Source organism: Cucumis melo, chromosome 8 (assembly GCF_025177605.1).
Source record: "Cucumis melo cultivar AY chromosome 8, USDA_Cmelo_AY_1.0, whole genome shotgun sequence".
NCBI lineage: Eukaryota > Viridiplantae > Streptophyta > Magnoliopsida > Cucurbitales > Cucurbitaceae > Cucumis > Cucumis melo.
Genome location: NC_066864.1, coordinates 13,001,922 through 13,029,817, shown reverse-complemented (window position 1 = coordinate 13,029,817; position 27,896 = coordinate 13,001,922). Strand labels below are relative to the sequence as shown.

At 35.1% G+C, this 27,896-nt stretch overlaps 3 protein-coding genes across 3 annotated transcripts; all 3 read right to left on the bottom strand.

Annotated features, from left to right (window-relative positions):
- Positions 1-208: 208 nt before the first annotated feature.
- Positions 209-6,398, bottom strand: LOC127150662 (uncharacterized). Its single transcript, XM_051089163.1, has 4 exons — positions 6,078-6,398; positions 5,166-5,351; positions 494-561; positions 209-362 (listed from the first exon to the last, which is right to left on the bottom strand). The coding sequence occupies exons 1-4, from the start codon at positions 6,396-6,398 to the stop codon at positions 209-211; spliced, it is 729 nt and encodes a 242-aa protein (XP_050945120.1).
- A 7,496-nt stretch (positions 6,399-13,894) lies between these two features.
- On the bottom strand, positions 13,895-14,995 carry LOC127150661 (zinc finger BED domain-containing protein RICESLEEPER 2-like). The gene has a single exon (XM_051089162.1). It carries the CDS (start codon positions 14,993-14,995, stop codon positions 13,895-13,897), a length of 1,101 nt encoding a protein of 366 aa, XP_050945119.1.
- Positions 14,996-21,092: 6,097 nt separating this feature from the next.
- Positions 21,093-24,082, bottom strand: LOC103495864 (pentatricopeptide repeat-containing protein At1g56690, mitochondrial-like). The gene is made up of 2 exons (XM_008457541.3): positions 21,501-24,082; positions 21,093-21,398 (listed from the first exon to the last, which is right to left on the bottom strand). The coding sequence occupies exon 1, from the start codon at positions 23,831-23,833 to the stop codon at positions 21,707-21,709; it is 2,127 nt and encodes a 708-aa protein (XP_008455763.1). The 5' UTR covers positions 23,834-24,082; the 3' UTR covers positions 21,093-21,398; positions 21,501-21,706.
- Positions 24,083-27,896: the final 3,814 nt, after the last annotated feature.

Below are 27,896 nucleotides of genomic sequence, written 5' to 3'. Positions count from 1 at the left end.
CTTTAATAAATCACTAATAAAAGAAAAATTAAAGCGATTACAATAATTAAGATAGAATTTCTAGATAACGTCAAACGTCTTGAAACTTAAGCCATTAGAAAATACACATTTGGGACATCAAAATCCATAGGTCATACATTTAATGTGAATGTCTTTTGATATCTCAAATACCTGCTAAAAAACTGTCCCAAAAATTGACATTTTGAGTTTAATGCTCAACATGAAGAACCTTGTTAAGCAAGGATAAAGCCTTCAACCCCTCACACACTACCAAGGCTTCCAACCACGAAACTGGCAAATGATGTGCTAAATGCAATAGTGTTGTCGACAAGTTTGATAGAGCCTCTCCAGTCACGAAGAATCTGAAGGATACGAACATTAGCAGTGGAAAAACGGATTGAAAAGAATACTCTAATTACATCTAAACAATTAGAGATTAACATGCATTAAACATAATCCTAATTACACTAGTTAGGGTTCAAAGAAAACATACCTTTGAAGCTTTTTCAAACTTCTCCAAATCTTCTCTTGAACTCGAACTGGACCATCACTAGAGTTGACCTGCTAATCTTTGGACTAAGAAAGGAATTAAAGAGAAATGTGGAAATTTGGAAGAAATTAGGTTGAGATATGTTTAATTTTTGAAGAGAGGAAAAACAAAAGTTTTGAAAATAAAAAAAAGGCCAAAAGTATTTTTAAATTTGAGAAGAGCACTATTTATAACCTAATTACATGCAAAATAGTTGGCCAAAATCTCAACACCTAGCATTCCACTAACATTTAGTAGAATTAATCACCATTTCATTTTCTCTTAGTGAGCTTGGTGTCATCATCATAAGCTTCCACATAGCCCACTAAGAGTTAGTGGAATTATCCAACATAATGTTGGATTTTCCTACTAACTTTGGTCAAGGGGCAAAATGGTCATTTGACCATTTTAGTCAAAGTCAAACTTTGACTTTTTAAGTCAAAAAATCAATATTTTGACTTTTTACCATTTTGTCCATCTTGACTAATTCCAACCTCCTGAGCATGAATCCACATTCATTTTTTCCTAATTCAAATCCCATTTGAATATAAAGCCGGTCAAGATTTGACTTTTCAAAGTCAAAAGTTAACATTTTGATTTTTTACAACTTTGACCATTTCCATTAATTTCAAGCTTTCAAATATGAATCTCTATTCATATTTTTAATATTTAAATCACATTTAAATATAAAGCTCTTGCTCAAAGCTATAACTGATGACTATATCACTTGTAGTTGTCAATTTCTTTCTCTTTACATAATTCGAACAATTCGAATTATTCCAACATGTTGTTCTAAGTTAATTCCTTATGAGCTAGCAGGGGAACCTAATGGACCTATAGATCATGAGCTCCAACGATTAGAGATTAACTAGCTATACCCTTTTAGACCAAGCTAATCAACATTCATTAACTAAAGTCATTCCATTAGAGGTATATTTTTGTCCATCTGATAGAACCATGATCAGTAAGTTAATCCTTTACAAGTTGTTCGTAACCTTTGTTGGGTCAAAATATCATTTTACCCCTAAGGCTACATCTTGTTTCTTAAGCCCCACTGATCCACTATTGAACAATTGGTTTAAGGTCCAACCTACAAACTGAATCCCTCTTGGACCAATGAGAGAGTGGGGCCTCTTGTTCAAGACTTGGATTTAGTCCTTAAGAAAACAACCTATCTACTAACCCTAAAGCGGGTAGGAGTGATTTCCATCTTGCACCTTTACTGTCTAAGGATCAAATATCTTGGAATTGAATGCTTGTAGGCTTATTTGATGGAGTTATGCTGCCTAAGAATTAAAGATGCATGTGTTTAGGGTGTTAGTTTCAAATTTCTAGGCTTGGCTAATCTATTTAGTTTTTTTTTCTTTTTGTGAATTGTACATCCTGAAATTATGCTATATTAGAATTTTAATTGATTTTTTTTTTCATATTTTGTACCTCTAATTCAATTTCTTGACTCTATTGATTTTCATAACAGTAATGTAAAAATGAGAAATTTTAATATTTAATAACAATAATCTAGATTACAGTTGCATTAACATGAATGGTCTAATTAGAAATATTACAAACCATTCACAAAATATAATAAGTCATGTAATTAAATGGAGTTCACGAAAGTTTTAGTTAAACAACATTAAAAGGGTCTAATAGGTTTTAAAATAATTAAGCATAACCAAAAGGGTCGTGCAAAAACAAAAGTAGTTACATTTAGCCATAGTTATGGTTGTCTTCCTATAACTCATATGCAATGTATTTTAAACCACTTTTATCAAAAGAGTTTAAATTAAAATGAGTTTTTTTTTTTTTTTTTTTTTTAAAAACACACACTTTTTTCTTAATCAATACAAATGAGTCCTAAGTCTTCTAGTTTAATTGACCAACGAAAAAAATGAAAAATATTATTAAAATAAAAATAAACCATGGTATATGTGATATATACTTACAATTTGTACTATATTACCAATATATTCATATTTAATTTATTGTTGAGATCACAATAGATAGGTCTTCAATTTTCACCTAGAAAAAATATAACAAAACAAACAAAATCTCCTAAAATGAAAAAAAAGAGATTAATTTTAAACAAAAAGAGAAAAGATATAATTAAAAAGATGATATAATAATACTAATTATTAAAAAAACTCTAGAAGTAAAGAAAATAGAAAAAATGAAAAAATGCATATTTAAAAAGATATATTATTGTGATTAAATCAAAGACGTATTTGGAATAACTTAGAAAAGAAATTTTTTCAAAAATTTATTTTTACTATTTTTTCAAGGTTTGCAGAGTTGCCAAAGTTGGTGGTTGGAAGTTCGTCACTGGAGCTGTTAGAAATGACACTCAATGGTCGGCCGATAATGGTAATTGAAGGTGGTGTTCGGAGTTGGTCGACAAATTTTCTAGATTGAATTAGAAAAAAAGAAGGTAATCCATGAGCTGAAATAGTATTTACTATTCAAACCTACGACAAAGAGTGTAAGAAGCGTTGGTGAAAACGGTCGTTGATCAATGGTGAAGACGGTCAACAGTCACCAATGTTTAAGACGATTGGTTGGTCATCGACCATCATGACAATTGGTTGCCAAGGGTCATGGCTATTGGTCATTGACCATCACTTCAACCGTTTGTTAATAGACACGACATCATAATTAATGATAACGATTGGTCATCATCAATCAAGATGTTCACCTAACGACAATAACGTCCAAAGTTGTAGGTCACCAATGGTCAAGACGATCCAGAGGCGATGATCCAGAGTCAACAATTAAGACGATAGATCATCCTGACTGTTGACCGATCATGATCGATCATCATAGTTAATCGTGAAGTTGGCTAACATTTGTTGCCAATGGTCATCAATTTCTAAAACATATGACATTCAATAAAATAAAATTAAAAAAAAACATATTCCATACCCATGGGTTTGGTTTCTCTTAATAATCCTAGAAATTTTACTCTATTTGTTTAAACATGGGTTCAGCTTCAAATGTCAAGCCTCCCTAATTCCAAATCCATGGGCCAAACACTCTCTTATTAGTTTGAGTTGGATAGTTTAAGTTGTTAGGTTATTCAAACACCTCCTAAGGAGGACACAAGGCACACACTCATTAAGGATGCCTATTGTTCTAATATTCTAAAAAGAGACTTAAGGGTCGTTTGTTTTGTGGGAATCGATTATCATGGAGTGAGTATCTGGATTATCGAGTTTTTTTGTGATAATGTAAGATGTTCGGTTATCTAGAGATTTTCAGGCATCCTATAATACTCTCTATATGGAGAATATCTCGTGAGTTTTGGATGTTCTCCTAAAATATAAGTTTTCTAGATTTCCATATTAAGCGCATCATCTTTTATTTTTAAGAATTTTTCTTTATATATATGTATATAAATATCACTTTTTTTTTATTTTATAATTAAAATAAATACATATTTCACTTTCCCATTTTCTTAAAAATATATTTAACTTTCAATTAATATATATTGTAAATACTATTCATATAAATAAATGCTCGTTAGTGTGTTTAGTGGTCATAGCTACATGTCAACTCATTAGCTATCTAACATACATGTCATATGTCTATCAAGTACTCAATCTTAGTGATCTTGTAATTCATCTCATACTTGTGGATTGCCTATAAATAGTGGCTTTTGGTGCAGTTGTAAGACACACCAAGATTGAAGAGAAATACAAATAAATTGAAGAGAGAGGGAGAAAGTTGAGAAAATTAAATTTTTTTTCTTAATATCCTAATTTTCTTAATTTCTTAATTAATTTAATTTAATTAATTTATATATATATATATATATATTATATTTTGGGAAACTTTCCTAAATATAACAAACTAAGAAAACTATATTAATTTAAAAAGATATTGAAATTAACAAAGATGAATATGTTGTAAGTTCATCTTATATTAAACTAACGAGTGCCATAACATCTTGATTGGAACATTATATAAATTTAAGACATTCACAGTACAAATACTAAAATAAATATAGTCATCTTAGTATTTTTAGATATCTTTAACAATATTCCTACAAATCAAACATGGTTATCTAACAATTTCAAACACCTAAACATCATGTTATATATCTACATTTCTAAAAAAACAAACCGTTCCTTAAGTTTGTGTAAATGCTCGCAAATTAAAGATACCTAACAACTATAGGGTGTTTAGGGCAATAGGTTGGTTATTATAATTGAGTTACAATAGTTTGTATTTGTACTTGTCTGCAAATGGATTATGGTCCTTGATATCATATTAGATAACATTAATTTTCAACTTAAAACAAACTGGCAATGAGAAGGGTAACTCATTTATATTATAAATATTGTAAGACTCTTTGATATTTTTCAATATGAGATCTTCAACAAGGTCATGCACCATTCTTTATTTAGTTTTGTTTATTTGAGTGGTCACCTTTTTTTGAGTCAAATTTGTAACAAACTATTCCCTTTTTGTGCTTTTTATGAAGTCACCCATGTTCTTTTTGGATAATACTACACCATCTCTTGTGGCCATACGACTTGGTATATCTGTCTTGCCTCTGTCTTGGTGCCTTCACCTGCTGGCATACCAAGCATCTACTAACGAAGTCTGCCACTTCTCTCTTCATATTTCGTCACCAGTAAACTCGCTTCAAGTCTTGGTACATCTTCGTACTTCCAGGATGCATAGAAAATGGAGAGTTATGAGCCTCTGTCAAAAACTCAATCTTAACTGCACTATCTGCTGGGACGCACAAACGCCTCTCAAACATAAGTCCACCATCAGAGGATATGGAGAACTCCTCGTCTTGCCCTACTTCTGCCAGGCAACGCTTCTCAACCAAATATAAGTCATTTAGCTGAGCAACAATAATCCTCTGTCTCAAGGTTGGCTGCACTGACAACTGAGCTAACTGTGAGGTAAATTCTCCTACTAAAACAACAATCTCAGCTCTCTCAAAATCTCTAAGCAAAGGGACCTACTCAATAATAAGTGCTGCTGGATGTGACACCTTTCGACTAAGCGCATCAGCTACCACATTCGCCTTACCTGGGTGATACATAATCTCGCAGTCATAATCCTTTACTAACTCAAGTCATCTTCTCTGTCTCATGTTCAACTCCTTCTGGGTGAAAAAATATTTTAGGCTCTTATGGTTAGTAAAAATCTGTATCTTTTCACCATACAAGTAGTGTCTCTATATCTTCAGTACAAAAACCGCTACTGCCAACTCTAAATCATGGGTAGTGTAGTGCTGCTCATGACTCTTCAACTGACGAAAGGCATAAGCAACTACCTTACCTTGCTGCATAAAAACACAACCTAGTCCTTTCTTGAAGACATCACTGTAGATCAGAAAACTTCCAGACCCATTTGACACTGTAAGGACTGGTGCAGTCACAAACTTCTGCTTAAGCTCCTGGAAACTACTCTCACATGTTGGACTCCAAACAAAAGGAGACCCCTTTCTGGTCAATTGAGTCAACAGACTGGCTATACGAGAGAAATCTTCCATGAACCTTCTATAATAACCTGCTAAACCTAGAAAACTACTAACCTCATTAACTGTAGAAGGTCGAGGCCAACTGGTCACAACTTCAATCTTCTGTGGGTCCATAGAGGCTCTCTCACTGGATACTACATGGCCAAGAAAAGACACCTTTAGCCAGAACTCGCACTTAGAAAACTTTGCATATAGCTTATTGGCTTGAAGAGTCTCCAAAACCTGATGCAAATGCTTCTCATGCTCAACCTCTGTCTTAGAGTAAACCAAGATGTCATGAATAAAAACTATAATAAAAGTGTCCAAGAAATTCTTAAACATCTTGTTCATCAGATCCATAAACACAGTAGGAGAATTGATCAAGCCAAAAGACATTACAATGAACTCGTAATGTCCATATCTGGAACGAAAAATAGTCTTAGGAATATCACTGTCGCTAATCCTTAGCTGATGTTAGCCTGAACATAAATCAATCTTAGAGAAAGCAGTGGCTCCTTGTAGTTGATCAAATAAGTTATCAATTCTTGGCAATGGATAGCGGTTCTTTACTGTCACCTTATTCAGCTCTCTATAATCAATACAAAGGCACATTAACCCATCTTTCTTCTTCAAAACAATACTGGTGCTCTCTAAGGTGACACACTAGGTTGAATAAAACCCTTGTTTAACAACTTCTACAACTGGACCTTTAGCTCTTTTAGCTCAGCTGATGCCATTCTGTAAGGAGCTCTAGATATAGGAATAGTGCCTAGCTCCAGCTCAATAGCAAAATCGATCTCCCTAGGAGGTGGAAGTTCTGAAAGCTCATCAGGAAAAACGTCGGGATATTTTCTCATCACCGACTTGGATGACAAGGAAACTTCAAGCTCTCTGATGTCTACCACGCTAGCCAAGATACTCCAAGTACCCTGGTTGAGCAGCTTATTGGCTTTCATAGCCAAGATAAATTTGGGTCGGACCACAGTCCCTGCCCCCTTAAACTTGAAACTAGCCGCTGAATGAGGGTTAAAAACTACCTTATTGTGGGAACAGTTTATGCTTGCATGGTTGGCAGATAACCAATCCATGCCTAAGATTACATCAACATCTCGCATGTCTAAAACTAGCAAAGTTACATCTAACACATGATTTTCTATCTCTACATGACATACTTTTATCTTTTCTTTAGACAACATAACTTCTCTTGTTGGGGTAGAAACCAATAGTATACTATCCAAATTTTTTACTTCTAAACATATATGCCGAACAAAAATTGAGGATATGAAAGAATGAGATGACCCAGTGTCAAACAACACAAATGCGAAGTATCCCAAGATGGGGAGCGTACCTGTCACCACAGTACTAGCTTGCTCGGCCTCCCAATGAGTAGTGGAAAATACTCTTCCCTACTAGAGAGTGAAAGTCTGGTTCGAAGTAGTCTCAAGCAATTTTCGAAGACAAAAGTCAGCTATATGCCCTGGTTGCTTACACTTGTAACAGACTCCACTTTCTGCTAAGCAACGTCTTCCATGAGATCTTCCACAACTACGACAAGTAAGTAGCTCTCTCAAAGTCTTTCCTGCAGCAACAAGCTCCTGGCGATGTCGCTGGAAAACACCTCTTGACCTCAGATTCCTCTGTGGCGCTACGGCAGACTACAACTCAGCCTTCCTCTTCTGACCTGGGGTTGACCCCCTTCATGTAGCCTTGGACGGATTAGCTCTCTCGTGTAGACTCATATCCACTACCAGACGCAGTACATCAGCATGGGAGGTTAGCCTGAAGGCTCGAACGAACCTTAGAGGTCTAGTCTGAAACCTTTAATGAACTTCTTGGTTCTGGCAGCCTTACTACATCGGGAGCAAAACGGGATAGCATGTCAAACTCTACGTCATACTGCTCCACAGTCATGTTGCCTTGCTCCAGGTTAAGAAACTCTTGCTGCTTAGCATACCTCAGGCTGGTAGAGAAGAATTTTGCATAGAAGCTCTCCTTGAACTACTCCCAAGCTATCTGGTTGACATCACCACCCAACATCCTCTCAGCAGTCTCCCACCAGGCGGTTCCTATATCTTCTAAGAAGAAGACTACGCACTGAACTTTCTGGTCATTAGGGCACTTCATGTACCTGAAGATGGTCTCTATAGAAGTCAACCACATCTGGGCCTTGGTGGGATCATCCATGGACTCGTTAAATGTCTTGGGGTTGTACTTCCTAAAGTCTCTCAGATGTTTCGCCTTGGTAGACAGTTGGTTTGGTACGGGCTGGGGTTCCGCTCGAGTCTGAGCAGGGGCTGGCTGGGTTTGTTAAGCAGCATGAAATGGTGCTAAGGCATCTCTTAGCATATCTTGGTATCTCTTCTCCATTGCACCGAGGTCGGCTTGAGTGACAGTTGCAGTAGGGTTGGCAGCTTGTACAACAGGTTGCTTTTCATACTGGGTACGTCCAGCTCCTCTGCCTCCACTACCACCTGTGCGTGCACCTCTACGTGTGACATTTTTCCTAAATTCCATCAATAGAAGTTTTCATAATGCAATCATAAGAATATTTATACATTATCTAATTTAATTCAGGGAAGATTATAATCACAACATGACCATAAATCATAAAACATACCTGGCGAGTGACGAAGGACCGTATTAGCCATAGGGTAAAACCAAAAACAAAGACTTACATCGTAAGTTAGTCTGTAGTGTTGGGATTGATGCCCTAAATCTCGTGGTCTTGTAGTTTGTAATCGTATATATTATACAAACTTTTTATTTATCTAATAAAATAAAGTGATTTATTTTATTTGACATTTAGTTGCATTAATCCACAAAACCAATAAACTAACATCTAAGGTTATCTTTTGTAACCTAAACATGTATATGGAGACATACAAGTGGATCATGTTTAAGTGATAACCTAAATGGTCTGTAGTAAATGGATAAGACTGGATACCTTATCCTGGTGACACTACGAATACGACCTGCTTTGTAGTTGTTACAATTGTTCTAAAATGCTACAAATGATTTGATCCTAATCATTTATCTCGAGACATTAGAGCGGAGGTATTCTATATAAAGAGTTTGTATAAGACCGGACCATGAAATGAATAATCTCTCTTATTAACACCGTTACTAGTTGAGACTACATTTCACCAGGATGACTATAGGTGACTTGACCTGAATCCTGAGTGAGTATTGAACTCTTGCTTATGAAGGCGATCCTTTGATTTGTATGGGTGAGAATGACCTATGTAGCCGACTCAATATGCCTACCATTTTGGGGATTCGTCTGATTGGGGAGCTGGGAACACAACTACACAAGAAGGAATTCACTCCTTCTTTATAGATAGAGTAAGTAGAGAAATTGCTCTATTAAGGGCTAATTTCAGGGCTTGAACAATGTGGCGCCACACCCTTTCTTGACCTGAGAGGAGTTCAATTATAGTAGGACTATAATTATTGTTCATTAGAGGAATCAGTGGTACTTAAGGAGTTAGATGTAATTAGAGGGGCAAAACAGTAATTTTTGGCCTAGTTGTACTTACGAGCAATTTGTGAAGGGTCATTGCACTGTTGATTGGTTATATCTAATGAACACTAAAATATATCTACAGTAAGAAGAGTGCAACTATTAGTCTTTAGTGGAATAACCAATAGTTAATGAATATAGATTAATTTAATTAAAGAGTTTAATTAATTAATCTCATTTCATTGGAGCTTCAATTTGTAGGTCCATAAGGTTCCCTTGTTAGCTCAATAAGGATAAATGAGAATCAAATTTATTTTGGTTTAATTTGAATTGTTCAAATTGAGTAAATGGAATAAATTGTATATGATACAATTAATATAATGTATTTGATACATTATAATGTAAAGTTTTTAAGAGAGAAGTTGATATTTGAATATGATTCAAATAATAATAATAATATGAATAAGATTCATAAATAAACTATAAGTTAAAATTAATATGGATTCAATTCATATTAGAACTATAGATTATATGAGAGATCTAAACCATTGGTTATATTATATATGATATAATATAAAGTTTATATTATATGAGATATAATGTATATTAATTAAATTTATATTGATTTAATTTAATTTAATTAATATTTTTTAAAATAAATAGAATGAATAACTCCCTTGGGAGTCATTCTACGTGGGAAAGAGGGAGGAAGTTATTTTGATAACTTCCCCCTCCATATCATTGTTAAGATTTTTTTTTTAAAAAAAAGAGTGAGATTTTCTTGAAGCACTATCTTATCGATCTCTCTGTATTCCAAAGGAAACAGAATTCTCTCACAATTTCTTCCCTCACCAAAATTACAGAAGCCCACAACCCTCTGTGATTCTTTACTTGGACAATAACAAGGAAGATTTTGTGGTGTCTTGAAAGTTTGGAAGAACAATTCTTTAAGGTTCTACAAAGGTTAGTTTATTTTCACCTTTTCCTCAATGAGAAGCATGCTTAAGTTTTGTTTATTGTTTTTCTTTGAATTCATTGGTTTTACAAATTGAATTTCACTTGCACGGCGTCAATACGCTTCTGCTTTGGGAATTCCATTCCTTCATGTAGAACCTAAAAACTTAGGTTCTGATACCAACTGTAACGACTCAACTCTTTATACTAAGCTAAGATCATTACTACTAAAAAGGAAACTAAAATTTCTTAAATTAAATTGAAAGGTAAAACAAATTTTTATGGTCAAAACTTCAAATACTCATTTAAAATCGTAGATAAATAAATAATTAGAAAAAAAATCTCAAAATAATAAATTCCTAGTTTGAGCCCTATCTAGTTTTAAAGAGTAAAATAAATAAAAGTGCATAAATGCTGAAATCAAATCTAATAACATTAGGCGGAAGCAAAAGTGGTTCCTTATGGCATGCAACGGTCACTTCTTGTCATTGGCCAACTTTCCTCTGCTCTTACCTCTACCTCTGCCTGAAAAATTAAACATAAGAAAGTAAGTATAAAAAGTATACTCAGTAAGGGACTTACTGCTAGTCGCGCTAGGTGGCTGTTAACTTCATATTAGAGTTCTGTAAAGTGGTACCCTTAACTGGCACCCGAACACGTGCAATCTTTGATCCCGTAGGAACATCTCTGGTCTTCGATGAACCCAAAAGAACACCTAGGACAAAACTAGTCTTTAGTGAATCTCGAAGGAAACACTAAGAAAATCAAGCTGTGAGTGATCCCATCGAGCCACTCGTAAACATATCATCTCATATTGGATTGGTGATCCCGTCGGACTACACAATTATAAAAAGGTGGTGATCCCGAGGGACACTCATATGGGTACGATTCTAATAGAAAAAGCTAACAGTACACCCTATCCAATAACATGCAGCATAACATAGCATCATAAGCATGACATGAATATTAATCGTAGTAGTCTTAATGATGGGATTAATAATTCATGCATAAACATAACATCATTAAACATGATCATCACCATGTCATAACTAACAGTCAACATAAACATAAACTCTGTCCTAATTATCAGTTATCATAGCATAAACTCATTACGCATTTCAGCTACATCAATACACATTGGGAAATAATATGCAAGCTCTTACTTCAAATTAAAGATCTAGTAGGAGAATCTCTTACCTAAAGATTAGCTAAATCCAAAGAAATAAAATCCTGATAGCAAGGTCAAGCTTCCCAAGAAGATCCTAAACATTAAGGGTATAATACTAAGAGAATAAATTTAATGGTTGCTTAAAGACCCAAAAGTTCAATTGTTTCAACTTACCTAAAGTTGAGGTCGAATCCGACGTATCCTTGGTTGGGAAAAATCCACATCTCAAACTTCCAGATAAAGTCTAACTAAATAATCCAAAATTAATTTAATTAGGGTCCAAAAATTAATCTTTGATGGGTATGCCAAAAACCCAATCAAAACTTACCAAAATAGTGACAAAAGGCCAAAAATAAGCTAGGTCGCTTAAAATGGATTGGTTGGAGGGGAAACTGGCTAGGCGACTGGCTGAAGGATAGAGCGGCTCGCGGCTTGTGGCTCACGACTATAAAAGGCAGGCACGCGACGCTGGTCGGCTTGGTAAAGGCACGAAGAACGGCTCGGATATGGCTGGTGTTAGGGGTAAGCATCGGACGGTCGGGGTCGGTTTTTCGACCAAACCGCCCCGAACCGACTACAAGTCGGCACGGAAGTATGAAAACCGGCCTCGACCGCCGGTTCTAACCAAACCGGCCGGTCCAACCGGTGGTTGGTTCGGTTCGGTTCGGGTCGGTCGATTTTTTTTTTCTTTCTTTTTTTCTTCCTTTCTTTCCTTCCTTCCTTCCTATTTCTTCTCCTCCTCCTCCTTCCTTTTCTATGTTCCTTGCTTTCTTTTTGATAAACAAACGATTTTAAAAACTAAGAATGACGTTATTATGTTTTATTTCACTTTTTAATTTCAATAAAAAAGTCTACGATATATATTCTATATTGTCTTCAAATCATATAATTGTGATGAAAAAATAAAATCAAGTTCTATTAATTTCAATGCTTAGTTCATAGGTATTACACAAATTAATAAAATAAACAACATAAAAATAAGAATCTAAACATACTACCAAAATGAAATATATATCAAATATTATAGGGTTAGAAACATCCAAGTTCAATTCAGTTCACCACATTACTATTAATAGTCACAAATACAACCAAAGTATGAAACAAAAACACTATGATAATCTAGTCAATAGAAATATTACAAGTCTTGGATCAGAATTAGTTAATAATCGGTAATTGACAACTTATCAAAATCTGGAAGGTCTTCAAGCTCCTTTTCATTCTCCATAACCACCCGAAATCCTACATAATCAATATGAAGAATTTACTAAATAATTTAAGATTTCACTAAAGTTACACATTACAACTACAAAAGATATCATGTAAAGATTTGAAAATACCTTCTTCAAATTTTGAAGCCTCTTCCAATTCATGTTGAAATTGAAGATGTATTGGATCAGAATTTAGCCAATTTTGAGTACATATGAGAGCCTCCACTGTTTTAGGGGCCAATGAGCAGCGTGATGAGTCAACAACACATCCTCCAGTACTAAAAGCCGACTCAGACGCTATAGTAGAAACTGGAATAGCCAAAATATCTCTAGCCATTTGACCAAGAACCTCAAATCGATCACTGTTCATCTTCCACCACTATAGTATGTCAAAATCACCTTCGGTCCTAACATTGGCTTCCAACAAATAGATATCAATCTCCGATGATCCCTGTTCGAAAGGTGTAGTAGAATCATCTTCAAATTCCTTAAGAATCGTGTCGTAGACAAAACTTCACCCACATTTTCATTCGAATCAAAATCAATATTAGCATCCAAGCCTGAAACAGTTTGTGTACTAGTTGTACTAGTACTACTGCATCCTTGTCTACTCCTATTTCGAGTAGTACTATACTCATGAAAGAGACGTCTACAACATTGTTCCACTACATTTCCCATGGATTCAGCAACCTCGGGACCAAAAAATTTTTTCAAACAAAAAGATACAATCTTAATTTCTTTCGAGGATCCAACACAATAGCAACATACAACAACAAAGTATTCTTTTCATTGTTTCCCCAATATTTCTCGAATTTTGCCTTCATGTTATTAGCCATTCCAACTAACAATGCATTTGCACTACTACCCGCATTCAAACGTATACAATTCTGAACCACTGTAATCTGATGGAAAACCAAGTTCGAAGTAGTATACAAAGAACCCGAAATCTGTAATGTGACATCATAAAATACTTTTAAAAATCGTATTAACATCCTAGCATTTGTCCAATCTTCCTTATTCGGTGACATATCATGTCTATACGAGGCATCTTCATCTTCTAATCTATCAAAAGCTTTTTCAAACTTAACAGCAGCTTCAAGCATCATATTTTTGGTGACACATAACTCTTACAAGTAATTTTTTCAAGTTCAATGCACTTTTTAAATTTCAAAAAACGAGTAGGAGAAGACCTTATAAATCGCACAGCATATCGAATCCTATCAATACAATCATTATGTTCCTTAAAAGCATCAGTTACTATAAGATTCAATATATGGGCACAACAACGAACATGCAGAAATTCCCCACCAAACAATAATCCTTTATTGAATCTCTTTAAAAGATAAGCAACAGCAGTGTCATTCGAACTTGCATTATCAACCGTCAAAGTCATTACCCTCTCAATGCCCCAATCCTTCAAATTCTTTTCAATGGTTTTACCGATAGTATCACCTTTATGATTCTCAATTGGAGAAAAACTAAGTATTCTCTTGTGTAATTTCCAATCAGAATCATTGAAATGGGCTGTTAGGACCATGTAATTAATATTTTGTCCCGATGTCCAACAATTAGTGGTGAGAGAAACTCTATACTTATTTTTTACAAACATGTCTCTCAAACGATTCTTCTCATTAACATACAACTTAAGCACATCTCTAGCCACAGTAAATCGAGATGGAACAACAAATCTAGTATGATTTCCACATGTTAATTTATCCACAAACTTCTTAAATCCCTTACCCTCCACAAACTTAAAGGGCAATTCATCAACTATTATCATCTCAACCAAAGCATCCCGACAACCATCTAAACTAAATGATTCACATACAAGTTGTGAAGAATTATCTCCAACTTTGTCTTTAGGTTTAAAAGCTAATGTCATTTGAGTTTGGTCTCTCTTTTTTTGGTAAGGGTACTTTTTGCAATTTTCTAAATGATGCTTCATAGTTCCAGTACCATTACGTTTAGAATGACATGCATAAACAACTCCACAATATTTAGGGTCATTAGGATCACCTTTAAGCCTCTCAAAGTGGTCCCAAACCATTGATTGTTTGACATTCTTCCTTATTTTTGGGGGATTTGGAACATCTTCTCTCCCATATGAATCAAGGTCAACATCAATGGTTTTACGCTTGCCATCCGTATCTTCGTCCCTTACGATTTTTGAAGCTTCACAACTCCCATCACACTCTAACTCCATATCCGTTGAATCCATTTGATTTAACTGTAATGAGAGTAAAAAAAGATATTCCATTTTAGTGTGTTAATTAAGATGGAAGGTTAATTAATAGCAAGAGATATCACGTACACACTTTGCATTCAAAAAATTTAGTCAAATCATCCATAAAAAATAAAACAAAATCCTAATTAGGGTTTAAGCAGAGATATTAGCATAATAATAGCTTTTGAAAAATGCATAGGCTAAGTATGAGATTTGTGAGCAGAGTTAATATTTAATATAATTAAGCAAATTGATCAAGTCATTTATTCTAATTCTTTTCTTAAATTGGAGATTCCAAACGCTACCCCACACTATTTTATTTTCTTCTTAGTATGAGAGTTTAAGTGTTAACTATTAAGTGTAATATATATATCTATTAACAAAGGAAAGTCAGCTTAGGAAGGGATTAATGATATAGGGGTGCACGAAAATCTTAAAAATTGATGTATTTGACAAGCTGGAAGGCTGACAATTAAAGTAGAAATGGACAAAATTAATATATCATCAGTCTAAAGCTACAGTACTCAAGAGACAGAGAGTTGAATTGAAATGTTCATTAGGTTTGAAATGCCAACAAAGTTAAATGGTATATCAGAAGTGTTAAATTCGTGATTGACTCAAAGTTATAAGTTCATCAACTAAACATAAATCTTTTTAACACAACATGAATATGAAAACAAACATAAATCTTATGGTGGAATTAGAAGAATCTGGGTGTTAAATTCATAAATTCACAACATGAATAGTTTAACAACGATTCATCACAAGCTTATTGCATACACATATATTCAGAACGAAAAGAAAAAAAAATTCCAAATAACGATTTAGGCGTGCGGCTGAGCGAGGGTGTCGGGTTGGGCGTGCGGATGGCGGCGATTGCGGCCGATGGTGTGCGGACGGCAGGACGGGGATTGCGAAAACGCTTCCGGGGACGGCTGAATCGCTGATAGCGTGCGAAAAAGAGGAAGATTGGGTCGGCGGGTCGCGACGCGAGGAAATTAGAAAGTAGAAACCTAATTTACAAAATTATATAATATATATATATATATATATTTTAAAAAGGGAGTCGGTTCGGTCAGTTTAGCAAATGACCGACCTCCTATATTGAACCGGCCGTCCTAAAGTTGGTTTTCAAATTTCTAAACCCGAAACCTGATCGCCCATACTGTTTTCCGCCCGCCCGACATTGGTTCGTTCGGTTTCGGTCGGTCGTTTCGGTTTTTCGGCCCACCATGCTCACCCCTAGCTGGTGTGAGTAGATCTTGTGCACGTGTGGCTCGACGGTTGCTCATTTACTGACGTTCGTTAACGATGAAGATGACGCGACCGGACGACTCGAGGATGGTGATGGCAACGATCGGTGATGCTTGTGGTGGTTTGAAAATGGCGAAACGAACCGACTTGACGACGGCGCGGCGACGCTTGCGATGGGGGACGAACGACTTGCACGAAAATGAGTAGGCTTACGCGACGATCGTCGATCGGAGATGGGTAGCGACGTCGAGGGCAGCTAGGGTTTTTTTTCTTTAGGGTTTGCTTGAGGAAGATGATGAATAATAACCCTTCATGCTTCCCAAGGGCTATTTAATGAAATAATAAAAAATTATTATTATTTTTCTTTTATCATTTTCTTATTTTATTCCCAATAAAACAACTCCCTCTATCTCCTCATTTAAACCCCTCAAATCTACTTTTTAAACTCAAATCTCCCTCTCTCACCAATCAATCACTTTTATCTTTCCTAAAATAAATAGGGGTCTTTTTAATAATATAACAAAGCGGCAAGTTATTTACACTATAGAACAATTTCGAAACGGAAAAAGCCCATAGACCCACAATGCGAAATACAAAAAATATTACAATAAATGCGCGATTAATCGTTCTTCCGTGCTCGACTAATGTTAATAAACGATTATTAAATGGCATCGTGTAGAATAATATACAATTGATACACGATCTTATAAATTACCAAATACATAAATGACCAACAATAAACGCTAAACGATAACAAAGTACTTTAACGATTATCTTTAACGATCGCGTAAATTATTTTTAACGATTATCTAATATGTGCGTCTGATCATGTTTGAAAATATAAATGATAATTATACACGATTCTATACATTATATAAACGATAAGGTAATAAACAGTAAAAGATGACGAAAAAGTTTAAGTATACACGATCATGTAGAGAAATTTCAACGATCGTTTATATAAGTATAAACGAACATTTACAGAAATTCGAACAACTCGTAATTACAAAAATGCCATCAAAATGAAGGGCCTATAAAAAGGTGAAGGAACTTGTTCAGACTTTTTCTTTCATCGTCTTCCTCATCAATCGTTTATATCCTAGTAACTACTTTAACAAAAATGTCGCGATCGACGATCTGACTTGCATACAAAAAAGTTTGAATTTATATTCATTTCGATCTATTTCCATCATCCATATATATCTAGCAAGATCTATATCGCATACAAAGAGGTTTTAATATATATTCATTTCGATCAATCTATATCTATCATGATCTATCCCATATACAAACATGTCTGTTTCTATACTGATTGTATATATTTCATTGAATATAATTTATATTAGTCTTCTTTTTTACAAATAGATGGTAAGCAAGAATCAACAAGCATTGTGTAGCAAATCAATAATGTGTAAAGCAAAGGCAGAAGAAAGAAAAATAAAGAAAGAAAAAGGAATAAAGGTAACAAATAAGTTGTACTTACTGGATCAACTTAATACATAACACAAATAAGGACAATTAATAAAATAAGAAGAAATAGATTTCAATCTCTGTATAAATAAGATATATATAGATATCAATCTATCAGTGGCTATATGAGACAGGAACAGATAAATTGCTATCTTTATTTATTGGATATACAAAGATAGCAATATATCTCTAACTGTCCGAGATAAAAAAAAAATCTAACCAATAATCTTCTCGACTTTTCATGTTTTAAACGCAAAACGTTCTTAGCCCAAGAAGTCAAGTGATTCTTCATTGTAGAAGCACCTTAACTTTGTTCATAAAATCACTTTTGTAATACATCCATAATTAAACCAAACATCGTTGCCACAAGTAGTTCTCTAAGATCTTTAAACACTGAATTTACACTTTTTGTACAATTTGATGTCATCATTCTATACCTTCGTCTACGTGAATATGCCCGAGACCACTTCTCAAAACCAACACTACTAAGATAATCTCTAATATTTAAACAAACAAACTCCATGCATCTCATGTGGTACTCAAATTCTTCAATAGTGTAGGCATAAGCACAGCTAAAGAAGTACTTATCAAGTATTGGATTCTTAAAATGGAGTTTCAAGTTACTTAAAAGATGTTTTGTGCACACACACTACTCAACATCAAGAAACACTCTTAAAACTCTTTTGGGGATGCTAAGATGCCTATAAGAAATAATGACTAAATTAGCCTGCTATGCAAAACTACCTCGTATCTTCTCAAAAAACCATGTCCATGATACATCATTTTCAGAATCTACAATGGAAAAAGAAAGAGAGAAGATTTGATTGTTATCATCTTGTGATGAGGCTGTTAATAGGATGCCACCAAACTTACACTTCAAAACTTGAATTGATGCACAATATTTTTACCCCTCAATTGATGCACCAAAAGACATAAAACAAAACTTGAAATGACCACTATCATTCATTTCTAAAGTAGTGCATGTATCTATAATAATTAAAAACACATTTCTATTAGCAAAAACAAAAAAGAATAGAAAAAATATGAAAGATGTCAATATTGGTCTATCTAGATAGATTGTGATATTAGTCTATCCACATCTATCTACATATCAATTTAAAATTGATATAAAAAACTTATCATACGTGGGTTAGATTCAACCAATTTATCAAAGAATCTTAGAATCAATGCATACGATTCAACTGTGTCACCATATAATATCTTTATCATATGTTCTTTTTCCCTCCAAGCTTTCTGGTAACTTATATTAACTCCAAGATTTGTACGAGCCTTATGCACAATCTCTTTAGGAATTGAACGATCAGTAGACATGAATCTAAAATCATCTATCAAACAATTGGCAATTAATATTGAAAAAGCTTGCATGTGAGAACTTTGGGCAATACTCAATGAACAATCATGGTTAGAAGTGTATTTTCGTAGCATCCAAATATCGCTCTTCTTATAACAAGATGCCCTTACATACCATTTGCAGCATTCTTGCAAACATCTAAATTCAAGAGACCTCAAATTTGATGTTGTAGTTCTAAATTGAAAGTTGTTCTTCGCTGCTATTATGCAAAAACACTTTGAAAGCACTTATTTACTTTCAAATAAACTTTTTTCCTTCAAATCGAATAATATGAGATGTCTCTTATAACTTCATTATTTGAAACAGACGAAGAAAAACTTATATTCAGTGACATATCAACATTCTCTCGTATGTTACTAGATGAAGAAGACGTTCTCAAACAATTAACACTTACATGGGCAACTAATGGATGTCTATTAGTGGCATCTTTAGCAAAAGCTAAATACCAAGCAACATCATTATCCTTCTTTATTGGTACCACAGTTTGAACATTACTTTTACCAAAATCAAGTAAAACAGATAACTCAACTGATTCAACCAATTCAAGTTATTCACATGTCAAAGCAGCCAAAGAATTAAAGCTGACTCGCATATCTACCAAAATTTCAAACACTGAGTAATTTTCATAAACATTGCAGCCATTCTATTTGACCTCCAATAAGAATAGATATTCTAATATGGAAAATAAGAAAATATAATTAAGTATTTAGATGTAATAAGAGAATACTAAACGATCGTTTAACACCAATAGACGATCGTATATATTAAATTAAATCATCGTATAAAATAAGTTATAGACGATCGTTTAAAGATACTGATTGTTTAAACTATCGTATTCAATTTGATACACTATCGTTCAAAGATACTGATCGTTTAAACCATCTATTGAATTTGATATGCGATCATTTAAAGATGCTAATCGTTTAAACAATTGTATTGAATTTGATACACGATCGTTTAAAGACGCTGATCATACAAAATATTGAAAATTTGCGTGTTCATAAAGATGAACAATCTATTCATATAACAAAACAATCGTCTGTATATTGTTAAACGATATATAACAAAAAAGTCTGTATATTGATAAAGGTAAACGATCTTCAAAACGATCGTCTGTATATTGATAGAGGTAAACGATTAAGTAAATCAATGAAAATTATCCTGAAAAACTTCAAACTATCAATCTTTATAATGAAATACACAATTCTTACGATGATTCTTAAAAGTTCAAAAGGAAAAACAAACCCTTAAATTCTTACAAACAACATACTAAAATATAAATTCTTGAATCAATGTAAACAGTAATCAAAATCTTCAACGATCTTCATAACCAAATAAAGAATGTCTTACAGTAATACCTACATATTCTAAACATTCTATCTTCACGCTGAAATATATAATTCTAAACGAAATTTTATAATCAACTAAATAGTTCAAAGAAAAAACAATATTTAGAACGCTCACCGAAACCAAAATAACTGAAACGATATTAACAGAACAATATACGCGATCTTAATTGTCCTAGATGACAAGAGAAACAATGTTATCGAAGATGATGGATATGAGAGCGAACGTTGTCGAAAATTATGAAAAAGACAAAAAATGATAAAGATGAAACATATATAAAAGACAAGATGAATAACTCGAAAACGACGATCATGAAGAAAATCATATTTGAAAGATCGTTATAAAAGATTAAGGGCAAATAAAGAATTCCGAAAAAATAATTTACCTTAATAGCTTGTTATATAGACTATAAATAGTTTATAATTTTATTATATTTATGTAAGTTTTCCAAATAAATACCCTTACCTAATTATATTATCTAAATAATATAATTATTTCAACTTCAAATTTAATTAATTAATAAACACATCCAATTAAATCAAATTTCTCCGATTAGAAATCTCTTAAAACAAATAACCTTAATCAAAATTCCAACTTGAAAGAAAATTACACCCAAAATTTTTAAAATTATACTTAACATAACTAAAATTAAATTATCATTAATTTGGGATTTTACATAGGTGGAAGGAATGTGCAAAAGAATTTTAAAAACAATTCTTTACAACTAAGAGCCTCGTAACTGTGGGAGGTTTTAAGTAAGCCATGTTGATACGTATTGAAAGGGATTTTGTCTTGCGAATTAGTGGCGCCCTTAAGTAAACTTTCTCCGTAAAGTCAAATTCTTAAATTTGTTTAAGATAAGCAAGCCTTGTGACCAGGCTACTCGTCATAACAAATTTTCAAGATTCCACAGTAGAGCTGATCGTCAAAATGCTGCACCTATAAAATATCCAATATCAACTTAGGTTGGTCTACTTCAGGCTTTATCAAACAAACATTTTTTATGCACAAAGAAGTAGATTGACATTGAAATTTACTCACTTGGCTGATGGATCAGACAACTAGTAGTTCCAAAATGTTTGTAGATTTCCCTTTTTCCACCAGCGTGATAGATTGCAGTTGCAAAATCAACATGTATAGGGGCCGGGCCATAGGGGTGAATGAGATTGGTCATCACTCATTTGCCTCATGTGGGCAAATGTCGATATGCATTAATTCTAGCTCAATACAATGAAACATATTGGAGATCACCAATAATCCTGGCAAGAGCATGAGCCATCCTTAAAATGATGGAAGCGATTGGCATCTCTCAAGATGATCTCTCTTCCTGTAACCTTTGCAATTAGTTTAATTGCAGCGTGGCAATCCCCACAAACACGGAGATTCTTCATTACACGAATCGGCATACCTTTAGGTATTTTGAAAAGTCCGTATGCCACAGCAAGTTTTTCACTATGGTACTCCAAGCTTTGCACTTTCTCTTCTTCATCTACGTCATGTAGCACAAAACTTTGATCTGGGTAATATCCTGCCTCTCTTAGCAATCCAGACAACCACTCTAATATTCTATTGATCTCAGAATGCTCAGGGTGTCCCGAGCTATCACCTCCTGTAAACTTATGAACTTTCTTCTCTACAACAATCCAGCTACAGCCTGGGTACTTGCTCACATGCCTATCCCTCATATTTCTCCGCAACTCAGCAACATCACCCCATCTACCTTGAGATGCATAAATATTTGACAACAAAATGAAAGGCCCTGCATTTTTAGGCTCAAGATATAGAAGCTTTTTGGCTGCAACTTCAGCCAAATCCAATTTCATGTGGGTTCTGCAAGCACCTAATAAGGCACCCCAAATAATAGCATCAGCTTCCATTGGCATTTTTTCTATTAGATCCATTGCCTCATTTAGTTTACCAGCTCGACCAAGCAAATCAACCATGCAGGCATAATGTTCAATTTTTTGTTCCACTTGATACTTTGTTTCCATGGAATAGAAAATTTCTAAGCCCTTTTTCACATTGCCAGTGTAACTACATGCCGAAAGAACTCCAACAAATGTGATATCATCTGGCATGATACCTGAAAAATGCATATCATGGAAAACTCGTAATGCTTCCTCCCCTAGACCATGTTGGGCATATCCTGTGATAATCGAGTTCCACATGACAACATCCTTAACTGCAAACCTATCAAATACTTGTTTTGCTTTCGCCAGATTGCCACACTTTATATACATCGAGAGAAGAACGGAGGCAACATAGACATCAAGGTCAAATTGGGATCTCACAAGCTGGGCATGTATCTCTCTACCATGATCGAGATTAGCCAAGCCAGCACAAACGGAAAGAACGCTGATCAAAGAAGGAAAGTTTGGCCTTATTCCTTCTCTTTGCATCATACGAAACAACTCAAGTGCATCTAACTCAAGGCCTTTCCGTTCATACACTTTAATCATAGCACTCCATGTTCCTTCATCCTTTTCTCTCATTTCATCAAACACTTGTCTTGCTTTTGGGACCTCCCCATTCTGACCAAAACAAAGAATCATTGCATTACAAGCAACAACCGACTTAATTGGCATTGCATTAAAAAGTCCTGAAGCCTCATCAAGCCGCCCACAATTGGTGTAGCCCTTCAGCATAGCAGTCCATGAAACCTCATTTTTCTCTGGCATGACTTCAAACAGCTTTCTAGCAATATCCACTTGTTGGTTCTGCACATATCCTGTTATCATCGTAGTCCATGACACGACATTCCGGCAAGGCATCTCATCGAAAAGCCTACGAGCTTCCACTAAACGGCCTACTTGGCAATATCCTCCAATCATATTAGTTCGTGTCACCACATCCTTCTCAGGCATCATATCGAAAAGCCTACAAGCCTCATCCATCCGTCCTTCTTGAATAAGGCCACCCAACATCACCGTCCAAGATACTACATTCTTTTCAGGCATTTGCCAAAAAAGTGTCTCTGCCTCAGAAATAATACCCTCCTTCACATACCCCCTAACCATTGCAGTCCACGAAACAACATTCCTCTCAGGCATTCTATCAAACACTTTCCTAGCTTCATTGATCATCCCATTGTTAATATACCCAGAAATCAAACCATTCCAAGATATAGTATTCCTCTCAGACATTTTATCAAACATGTTCTGGGCTTCCTGAGGCCGTTTGTTCTGAAAGTAGCCAGCAACAATTGAGTTCCATGAAATGATGTTTTTGTCACGCATTTCATCGAACACAGCCCGAGCCTTCTCGATTTGACCCAATCGAGAATACCGGGCAATAAGAGCATTAGATGAAATTATAAAATTAGAAGAGTAAAAACGATTCAGCACCAAACGGAAGAACATTAATCCAGAGAACATTGAATACCCAGGTTGAAAAAAACACTACAAGTTTCAAAATTTTGAATAACAAGCTATAGAAGCAAACAATTAAAGAAGACTGAAAGAAGAGGTAAAGTGATGAAAGAACAGAACTAGATTTTTCTTCCACTTGGCTAAATGCAGAAAAGAGATTCAAAACGAAAGAGTAAAATAATCCGCGAGAGCAAAATCATGGAGAAGAAACTTTGCGAAATTACCACAAAAAGGCCAACTTTGACGGGTTTGTTTTAAAAACTCGAGTTATATGACAACATGGGATATGAACTATGAAGAGACTAAAATGCCTTGGGAAATTGCCAAAAATAGGTTAAAAAAAGAGATTTAAATGAATTTTGGGACAAGCTTTCAAAAGAAAGACTTTTAGGACAATTTGGGTGTGAATAGACAAAAATGCCCTTCCTTTCCTTTCCCTCTTCCACGTTGCTTTCCCTTCTCTCCACCATCGATTCCTTCTCTTTCGCGTATAGTTCCCTTTCCCTTCTCTTTTCTTTCGTGTAGAACACCTGAACCTACTCCGGCCATCGTCACTTGCCCATCGTCGCTTGCCCATCGTCGCTTGCCCATCGTCGCTTGCCCATCGTCGTTTGCCCTTCGTCGCTTGCCCTTCGTCGGTCGTTGTCCAGTGCATTTCGTCGCTCCTATTCGGACCATTCAATCAACTTCGAGCGTCTTATTTAGGTGAGTTTCATGTCTAACCGATTTTCAATTTATCTGCTGTAAGTAAATGTTTGTTAGGGTATTTGGTGCTATTTTCATCCGTAATTGTCTGGTTTTTGGAATTGGACTTATTTGCCGTAAATTAGTTTAGTCAAATTTTGGTTTTAGGTTCTTAGAAAGTTCAATGGGTAGTGAAAAATGAATTGAACTAGAGGATGAGGATTTAGTTGGATCAAATAGAGGAGGAGTAAGCAATAGGAATAGAAGGAATGCAGGTTTTTTTTTTTATCTCGCACGTATTTTTTTTTTATCTCGCACCTATCTCGCACGTATCTCGCATGTTCCAAACTTTCACTATTTATTTCAAAATCAACTTGGTACACCTCCTAATCCATTTAGAGCTATTCTTTGCATGTTTAGTAACTCTCTTAGGCCCTCATGCTTTACCTCGCACGTATCTCGCACACATCTCGCATGTATCTCGCACGTTTCGAACTTTCACTATTTATTTCAAAATCAACTTGGTACACCTCCTAATCCATTTAGAGCTATTCTTTGCATGTTTAGTAACTCTCTTAGGCTCTCATGCTTTACCTCGCACGTATCTCGCACACTTCTCGCATGTATCTCGCACGTTCCGAACTTTCACTATTTATTTCAAAATCAACTTGGTACACCTCCTAATCCATTTAGAGCTATTCTTTGCATGTTTAGTAACTCTCTTAGGCCCTCATGCTTTATCTCGCACGTATCTCGCACACATCTCGCATGTATCTCGCACACATCTCGCACGTTCCAAACTTCCACTATTTATTTCAAAATCAAATTGGTACACCTCCTAATCCATTTCTTTACATCTTGCACGCATTTTGTAGGTTCTTAAGTTCAAATCAATTTTTGAAGATACAAAACTACTTAAGGTAGTTTAAGGATGACACATGTTCAGATTTTAGTGCGTCACGGTGGTGAATGGGATGAGGGACGAAGAAAATATGAAGGAGGAGTGTTAAAAGGCATTGTTGTCCCTAAAGAAATAACACACAAAGATTTACAGTCTGAACTATATGACCTTGCAGAAGTTGACCCTACAAAGTTCGACATAAAGATAAGATGTATATATGAGATCAAAGGGGAAAAGGAAGCTCCTCCATTTGAGTTAAGCAATGACCGTGATTTGAAGTTTTATATTCTTAGTGAAAATCCATTGGAGGTCCCCCTATACCTATCTTTTGAGCCTACAAGCAATCGAAGCATGAAAGTGTTAAACAAAGATTACAATTCAGTATCTGGGAGCAACCAAGTTCAAAATTTAAACCCTCATCCTCCTCCAATTGGAATGGATACATTAGATGAGAATGAAGTTGATATTGGTGAAGTTGAGGGTGGCTTGTGTGATAACATGATAGGGACCAATTCGGCTATATGGGAATCATATGAGTCATATCATTCAATAGATGATACTTTTACATGGGAGTCAGTTGAGATGTACAATGAATTGTTTGACATCCCAGAACAAAGAGATGCTCCTACAAAAGATTGCAAAGGAAAAGGTAAAGTTGACTACAGGTCCTCTAGTCGGAAGTTGAAGACAAAAGGAAGTGGCTGGTCGGAAGAAAGCTCTACAAGTGAAGAGTTGGATGTAGGACAAATATTTTTTTGCAAGAGAGATTTGTCAATGAGATTAAGTGTGTTGGCAATGAAAAAAAATTTTCAGTTTGTAGTAAAAAAGTCTACAAAAGAGGTTCTTTTCGTTAGATGCATCGACAACAAGTGTGGTTGGAGATTGCGAGCGGTTAGACTGAAGGATTCAAATATATTCAAGATTAAAAAGTATGTGAAAGTTCATTCATGTTCTCTTGAGTTTTTGAATCGTGACCATAGGCAAGCAAAATCTTGGGTTGTTGGAGAATTAATAAAGTCCAAATTCAAGGGACCCGGTCGCATATACAAACCACGTGATATCATAGAAGACATGAGGCAAGACTATGGCATAAATATGAGTTATGAGAAAGCATGGCGTGCCAGAGAAAATGCATATGAACGAGTGCGAGGGTCTCCTGAAGAGTCATATAATCTTTTGCGTAGATATGGTGAAGCACTCAAATTTACAAATTCAGGTACAATATTTCACATGGAACTCGAAGATGATCGTTTCTTTAAATATCTTTTTATGGCTGTTGGTGCATGTGTTAGAGGATTCTTAAATTGCATTAGACCGGTCATAGTCATGGACGGAACATTTCTTAAGAACAAATATCGGGGTCAGTTGATAGTGGCCGTTTGTTTAGATGGTAACAATCAGATCTATCCTCTAGCCTTTGGAGTAGTTGATAGAGAAACAGATGACTCAATACAGTGGTTCTTAGAAAAATTGAAAGGTGCAATAGGGGAGGTGCCTAATCTAGGCTTTGTGACAGATCGGAAAACATTCTTCGCCAAGGGTATTTCATCAGTTTTCCCCTCTGCATTCCACGGCCTTTGTGTCCAACATTTGAGTCAAAATTTGCATGATAAATATAAGAATGACACGGTTGCTACTTTGTTTTATAATGCATCGAGAACATATCGTGAATCAACGTTTGTAGAAGCGTGGAGACATCTTCTTGCATTTCCTAATGGTTCAGGGAAATATTTAAATGATGTTGGAATAGCACGATGGTCTCGTGTTCACTGCCCAGGAAGACGGTATAACATGATGACAACAAATATAGCGGAGTCCATGAATTCTATACTGAAAGAACCTAGAGATTTGCCTATTGCTTCATTCCTTGAAAATGTTCGAGCTTTGCTACAATGTTGGTTTTGGGAGCGTCGAGAAGAAGGCATTAAAGTGACGTCTACATTGACCAAATGGGTAGAGTTAGTTATTCAAAAGAAACAAGAAGGAGCTTTGACAATGAAGGTCAACCCAATTGACTGTTACCAATTTCATGTCAAAGATTTAGATAAGGAGGAGGTCGTAAACCTTCAGACTAAAGAATGCACTTGCAAGGAGTTTCAAGCTGAGCAACTACCATGCTCACATGCCATTGCTGCAGCACGGGATCGTAATATAAATGTTTATAGTTTATGTGCTAATTATTACACTAATGAATGTTTGTTGGCTGCATATGCGGAGGCCGTCTACCCAGTTGGGAATCAGTCAGATTGGAAGACAAGCGAAGACTACGTACATATGACTGTTTTACCTCCAAAAGTAGTCAAAAGAGTTGGTCGACCGAAGAAAAAGAGGATTCCAAGTGTTGGTGAAGCTCTGAAATTGCATAAGTGTGGTCGGTGTAAACAAATAGGTCACAACAGATTAACGTGTACCAATCCAATTTCATATACCGACAAGTCGAGCATACAAGATTAGAAATTTCCCTACCAATGTACTAAGTATTAC